Source organism: Echinops telfairi, unplaced genomic scaffold, assembly GCF_000313985.2.
Source record: "Echinops telfairi isolate 266 unplaced genomic scaffold, ASM31398v2 ScPeMD7_7410;HRSCAF=8448, whole genome shotgun sequence".
NCBI lineage: Eukaryota > Metazoa > Chordata > Mammalia > Afrosoricida > Tenrecidae > Echinops > Echinops telfairi.
The window spans coordinates 9,487,384-9,494,920 of NW_022111310.1; the positions used below are offsets into that span (position 1 = coordinate 9,487,384).

At 45.3% G+C, this 7,537-nt stretch overlaps 1 protein-coding gene across 1 annotated transcript in view; it reads left to right on the plus strand.

Annotated features, from left to right (window-relative positions):
• TAL2 (TAL bHLH transcription factor 2) overlaps positions 1–2,287 on the plus strand; it is a 36,175-nt gene extending 33,888 nt beyond the window's left edge. The window contains exon 2 of the mRNA XM_045296580.1: positions 1,480–2,287. Within this exon, the coding sequence (XP_045152515.1) occupies positions 1,480–1,816 (337 nt within the window). The 3' untranslated portion in view covers positions 1,817–2,287. The remainder of the gene's footprint in view (positions 1–1,479) is intronic.
• The last annotated feature ends 5,250 nt before the right edge of the window (positions 2,288–7,537 follow it).

A 7,537-nucleotide genomic window follows, 5' to 3' on the forward strand; every position in this document is an offset into this window, starting at 1 on the left:
TTAAAAAAATAAAATCATTGCCCTAAGAAAGAGTCCATCCATGGGCTTCCTCAGGGTCCATGGCAAAAAAAAAAGGTCACAAACCCTGGCGCAGTGGGAGTCACCATTGATGAGGCCTGAATACCGGGCTGTACCTCTGAGTCCCTGTGTCACCTTGGATAAACCGCTCCGTCCTGGGTCAATGTCTGTCAAATCTTCGCTGAGCCGGTGGCATCTGCTGTGATTTTTGAGCTCTTACGTTACTCTGAAATCAAGATTAGCAGTAATCACCCCTTGCCACTGGGCAAACACTCATGCAATTTTCTCTTGATTTAATAAGTACTTTAGTATTTTCCAGTGACCTCGACGCTGAACTTTTTCAGCTTGCCAAATCACTGATTTCTTTTTCACCCTGTAGAGAGGAGAATAACACACTTGATGATAAATCAACACTAATTAAGCCCCTCCTAAGATGGCAGGCGACATTTTAGAAGGCTGCCTGTTCCTCTCCCCATTTCTTCTGCACAATAGAAGAGAACACCACAGTTAGTTTATCCTGCCTAATCGGTTTTTTCTTCCCAGCTTGAAAAAAGACCCACCACGGTCTAGAGTTTTCTCAGCAAATAAGCCAGACCCTCTTTGGACAAGAGAAGCTTACAACTTCCCTCCCTTGTCCTGGATGCAAAACAACCAGCACTGCTGCGGGAACAAAGGGTCCGCGGGTCCTTTTCCACCTTCAATTCTCCGTGATGGAGGCTTTCATATTTGGGGTATCCGTGGGTCCCCTTCTCCCAGCGCTCGAGGTTGTCATTGTGGAACCAAAGACGAAGGGATGCTGAAAGGACTTAACCAAGAAAATCAAACCCATTGCCCCTTCAGTGGGTTCCCACCCATGGCAACCACTTGTGGTTAGATCAAAGGCAATGGGCCAGGCTTTGTCGATTTTCAGAGCAGAAAGGAGACGTTGGGCATCACGTGGTCTACTCCCTTTGCTTTTGAACGGATCAATGGTCCAATGGGAACTCGCTCTGAAGGCGGGAGGGGGGGTAGGAGGGGCAGTGGGGGGAGTGTTTCTGCTGCCGCTGCCTCTGTGCTTCCTGTTTGCTTGTCACTCGGACAACAGGGCCTTTGGGATGTGCGCCTGTGTTGTGTTTCTTAGCATCCTCGGCAGCCAGCACAAGAGGAACATAGTAGGGCCTTTGTAAGTGTTGACCCCAGAGTCTGGAGCGCACCTCCCTGCAATGTGACTATGCGTCAAACCGAGTGTGCTAGACACTGCTAGACGCTGCGCTCACATATCAGCTTGCGTTTCAGTAATAGAGCAAGGCAACATCCCGAGTCTCCCTGGACTTATGACTCAACTGAAGCCCCGACAGATAAGCAGATCACTAGAGATTACACAGGTAGGAGGAGCATCTTAGATTCATGGCAGGACCTGTGATCCTCCCAGGCTTCTTTCATGATGTTGGTCACTGGGGTCCTTTTTCTGTCCCGTCACAGGAACCCAAGCATGACCAGGAAGCTCTTCACAAACACCAGGGAGCGGTGGAGGCAGCAAAACGTCAACAGCGCTTTTGCCAAGCTGAGGAAGCTTATCCCCACTCACCCTCCAGACAAAAAACTGAGCAAAAATGAAACACTTCGTCTGGCCATGCGGTATATCAACTTCTTGGTCAAGGTCTTGGGAGAGCAAGGCCTGCAGCCAACAGGAGTGGCAGCTCCAGGAAACATTCTGGGGCTCTTTCCCCAAGGGGCCCGCCTACCGAGCCTGGAGGACAGCACTCTACTGGATGACTGCCAAGGGTCACTGCCTGGTCCAAGCCACCCCGTTCCATAGTGTGACCCAGGCGGTCAGCTCTCTGAGTAGCACTTGTTCAGAAGTCACCGGATATTATTAGCCAGTTGCTTGCTCCAGATTCAATCTGATGAATCATTTGTGAGACACGAGCTTACACTTCCTGCCTGGTGGCTCAGGGACCGTTGCAGGGAACTCAAGGAGGCAGATTTACGGCCTGTAAAATGGAAATCTAATTATGAACATCCCAGCATTATCTTTAAATGACATTTAACGATGAGCGAACTTAAACAAAATATTTAGCATAGACAATAGAAATGCAATACCAGCGAGTGAATGAATACATGTGTAATTTGCCTTCCCTGCTATGAAGCATTGGCTCAATCTCAAATCGAGAGGGTTGGTGCCCAATTAGGCAATGAAATGGTGTGGGCCTGGCAGGCTTCACCACCACTTCGATATTTGAATTTAAACATGAATCCCATCGTTGAGGCCAGAGTATAAATAATTTCATCTGGTTGGCTCTGGGACCTTTTCTGTCCCCAAAGTTCTGGTCAGTACATTGGTTTTAAAACCTTCTGACCCACAGATAGGAAATGGAAGGGTTTTAGAGGAATGCAAATTTTTCTGCGACTCTGTGGAAAAAAACGATTTTATTGATGAAAAGCTGAACTGAACCTCGGTGGCTCATGATCACAAGGAAGCTTGATGGGTGTTGGATGAGGCTCCCGCCAGTTCATTCCCTGAATAGTGACGGCGTCGCGCCAGTCACTGTATATGGCACACGGCTTTCATCCCTGGCAAGACGTCTTCCTTTACTATCCTTCATTTAAACTACTTTCCGTTCACCTCCCACCCAGCCCAAGGAGGTCCGTGCCGTAAACACTCACACGCACACAGCAGGGGATTTGCCCCTAAACATGTGCTCATCTCTCAAGAATTTCCGTGCAGTTCAGGTTTGTGGCAATCCTGTCCTGTGATTATATACTTCAGAGCCTTACAGATGGAAGTCACGGGAGTAGCGCTACAGACATTCTAACAGCAAGTGAAAATAATCCTCGACTTAGTACTTTCATAGTTGAGATTTTTGTTGATGGTTGAAAAGATACCCGGTAAAAAGACATCAATCCAGCTGTTTCTGCGTGCCTAGTACCGCACCACGGACTCCATATTTGACTCGGCAACCATTCTCCCCTCACTTTCCAAGCTGTTCCTCCCTGATTGACGGAAATTCACTTCCCTCTACGCTTCGCCTCTAATCTTTCCATGGGCTGGTGTCCACGTGATCCTTTCGAGTAAGTTCCGTGGGAGGCTTGTTTCACTGTAGAGACTCAGAAGAGCTTTTCGTTTGAGTGCAGGTGTCACGCCGCCAGTCAGAAGGGGTGGGCTTTTCTGTATCGGGAGTCTCTCTTTTGCAAACTTGGATTTTTTAAATTTAAAAATGTAAAGTGACTGTTAAAAGGCGCTGTCCTTATTTGTGGACCCAAGCTTTGACGCTGTACGCATGAGTCTGGAGCTAATTTTAAAAGTCACTCTCGGGCAGCAGCTCTCAACTTGTGGGTCGCGACCCCTTTGGGGGAGTTGAACGACCCCTTCTTAGGGGTCGCCCGATTTATAACAGTAGCAAAACAGTGATGAAGTAGCAACGAAAACCACTTTATGATTGGGAGTCACCACAACACGAGGAACTGTATGAAAATGTCCCAGCATTAGGAAGGTTGAGAACCGCTGTTCTCGGGTCTTCCTCGGGGTACTAAATGTCAGGTTTGGTCATTATAGAGTAAGAATTTGTAGTTGAGTTATTCTAGTTCCCTGGATAGCGCATCTCTCTCTGGATCACGCAAGCCCAGTGGACAAGTTGAGGCAGTTTACATCACCCGTGCTGCCCTGCTGCTCATACGTCGGAATCCCTTCAATGTCGGTGAGAGAGTCCGTTCTTTAAGGAGAAAAAATAAAGTATTTATGGACTCCACTGGAAACTTCCAAAAGTCACAGATAACAGGTCCATTAAGCCATAAACTGTCAGAACTAGACAATATGGCTAAGGTCAGTTCCTGATTTAACAGAGGAGAACACGGGTCCAGTGTGTTTCAAAGTGATTTTCCCACGGTCGCATGATCAATGAGTGGACACCCAGGACAAACGGCTTCTTCACTTAATGCCAGCTCCACGTTTGCTGTGGGCCCTCAGCTCCCAAGTACTTCAGGACTCAAAATGAGCAAACGCCTTGTTTTTGTGTTCTTTTCTGTAGTGTGCTGTAACCTTCTTCCTACTCTTTTTCACTTGGAATTGAATGATTATGCGCTGTAGAATGTGATTAGATGTATCATGACCAAAGATTGCACTTACTGATGTGTTTTGTGAATTTCTCATCATGGAATTTGTTATTTAATTGTTACTTTGTGGATTTCTCATCATGGAATGTAATTTGTTATTTAATTGTTAATTTATTACCAGTAAATTATTCAAGGGAAAAAAGTGTTCTTCATTTCTTTAAAAAAATTTGTTTTGTAAATTGACTGAGCACATTCAACCTCATCCCTATCCTCAGAACCACTGCTCTGCCATCATCTTTAGACCAGAGACATCCCCTGTCCTCCCAGAACTGGTCTCTCTCTCTTTTTTTAATCATTTTTTGGGGGCTCGTACAATTCTTATCACAATCCATACATCCATCCATTATGTCAAGCACATATGTACATTTGTGCCATCATTCTCAAAACATTTCAAAACATTCTCAAAACATTTGCCTTCTACTTGAGCCCTTAATATCGGCTGCTCATTTTCCCCCTCCTTCCCCCCTCCCTCATGAACCCTTCATAATTCATAAATTATTATTATTTAGTCATATGTTACACTGTCTGACGTCTCACCCCACCCTCTTCTCTGCTGTCCATCCCCCAGGGAGGAGACTATTCGTAGATTCTTGTAATCGGTTCCCCCTGAACTGTTCTCCTTTGATCTCTCCTTGCTTCCCGTCTGTTCCCTATTACGTAGCTCCACAGTGGTCCAGCCATGGTCAGATCACAGCCGACTGCTGGAGCTTCAGGGTCTCACCCACCAGATGGAGACAAATATCAAGTCCAGGTAAAGCCGGCCTTACTGTTCTTCCCTTGCTGTCCACAGTGCCACACATTCAGTATTTATTCTAATAGAACGATTTCACCTGTGATGCACCCCTCTTTTCTACCTTGGACTTGGTTCTGGTGACTCAACTTTTTTTGTTATATGTTCTCATTCATTCAACTTGTTCCACTTAGCATCTCCCTGTGCCAAATTCTACTTCCTAAAATCCTCATAACCATCTTAAATACTATCTTTCCCAAGAAGCCTTTATAGATCTTCATTACTCGATTAACCTCGCCTTCTTTGGGTTCCCCTGGTATGGGCCTTATGCCCTTGCTCTATAGAACAGACAGAATGGTACATTCTGAGGAGCTTGAGGGGTGGGGGGTGGCTAAGTGCTCTCCTAAGAGATTGGTGGTTTCAACCCACGAGTCCCTCTGAGTGAGGAAGGTGGGGCAGCCCACATCCATAAAGTCTTGGAAAGCTTAGGCATCAGAATCAGCTCAGCACGGTGGCTTTGGTGTTATTTGGTTTGATGTGTTAGGTGCGAACAAAGCTGCAAGCTCCCAGAGGACAGGGACTGTTGCTAACAAGTCTCACAACAGCCCTACAAGAAGTCATTGGTCTCCGAATGAGAAAACGATACCAAGTTCAGGCTATACTTCTTGTAGCTATTGTGAGGCACCGTGGAGTCCGTTCTGACCCATAAGCACCCTACATATAATAGAAGGAAACACTGGCCGATCCTGTGCTCTCCTTACCGTTGTCCTTATGTGTGAACCCATAGTTGTAGCCAGTGTATCAATCCCGCTTGTTGAGGGTCTTCTTATTTTTCACCAACTCTCCACCAGATATGATGTCCTTTTTTTCAGTGACTGGTCTCTTCTAATAATATGTCCAAAGGACAAGAGGCCAAGTCTCCCCATCCTTTCTTCTAAGGAGCCTATGCTGCTGCTGCTGTTATGTGCCATCCAGTCAGTTCTGACCCATAGTGACCTTATGAACAATAGAACGAAACACTGCCCAGTTCCTACGCCTGAGCCTGTTGCTGCAGCCACTGTCGATCCATCTCGTTGATGGCCTTTCTCCGGCCTGCTGCTCCTCCCCTTTCCCAGCAGGATGTCCTTCTCTAGGGCCTGGTCTCCTGACAGTGCGTCCAAAGTACGTGAGACAAAGTCTTGCCGTCCTTGCCTCTAAGGAACACTCTGAACACACTTCTTCCCAGATAGGTTTGTTTGTTCTTTTAACAGTCCGTGGCACTTTGAATATTCTTCTCCAGCCCCACAATGCCAATGCCTTGATGCATTTTCAAAGGCTTAAAGCCTCCACTAAAAGATGAACTTGGAATCAAACTTGAACTGGATGGATTTTCCTGAGAAATCCAAAGTCCAAACCTATACTTTTTAAAAGTTTATCTCCTAATTTTTTTTTAAAGTCATTTTATTGGGGGCTCATACAACTCATCTCAATATTTCCTAATTTTCATGTAATGATACCCATTCAGCAACTGCCTTATGAGGTTTGATCACCTGAGAATAGCAAGCTAAAATGAGCATAAATTATGCATAACTGGCTTTTCCATGAAACACCCAGGGGATGAAAGAGATCTGGGAGAATGGACAGCTTAACTGCTGACCTACAGGTCAAAGGTTCATTAGGGTCACATCCTTAAATAAAAAGGTCAAAGATGAGGAGGGACTCTAAAAGTCCAATGGCGATGCAAAGCAAGAGATTTCAAGCAGCAGGTGTTGCAAAAGAAATCCCAAGGATTGAATATAGTTAAGGGATTATAGACAAGCAGGGGGAAAGGTACCTGGAGCCACACTTTCACGTCAGTGGGTGCTGGAGCTCCCTGTGAACAGGAAACGGGTTTATTTTCTCCATGTTGCTACTGACTTTCACAAGAAGTAGAGCCCTGGTAGCTCAGTCTGTTACATACTTGACTGTTAACTGAAAGGCTGAAAGTTCAAACTCACCCAGGGGCTCCAAGGGAAAGACTTGCTGCTCTGGTTCTGTTGAGATAGCAGTAAAAACAACAACAGCCTTACAGGACAATTCTACTCTGTCGTCTGGGGTGGCTTTGAGTCAGAACTCACTGATGGCACCTAGCGACAACATCTCAAAGAGATTCTCAAGAGTATTGGATTTTTACAGAAACCCCAGTTAGGTTTATAACTACCAGATAGGTTTATCTAGCAGATAAATTTTTTGGCAAGAATCTCATTTGCGAAGCTCAAGAATTGCCTGCTAGTCTAAAGAAGCAAGGTGCTGAATTGCCTTTTCTGGGTAATTTTACAAAACAGAATGTATTCAACATCTTTATAGACTTTGACCAAAGAAATTATCCTGCTTGGAACCTAACAGTTATTTCCTAACCATATGGAAATAAACAATATCTATCTCAGAATTGTTTACAACAACCATAAAGTGATTAATGATAACAGGAAGAGCTAACATGTATTGGGTGTTTACCATATATATGCCAGGCACAGTGCCAGGAATCTCATGGTATCAGTTCACCTGATCTTCATAACCAGCCTCTAAAGTGCCTTATATTGTTGATTTTGTTCCCATTTCACGGAAGAGGAAATCGAAGTGGTGTAGATGCTTGTTTACCTTGTCCAAGATTTCACTGACAGCTAGAATTGGAACTAAGGTCATTCTTACGCTAAATCTGTGCTTTACATAGAGCCAGGT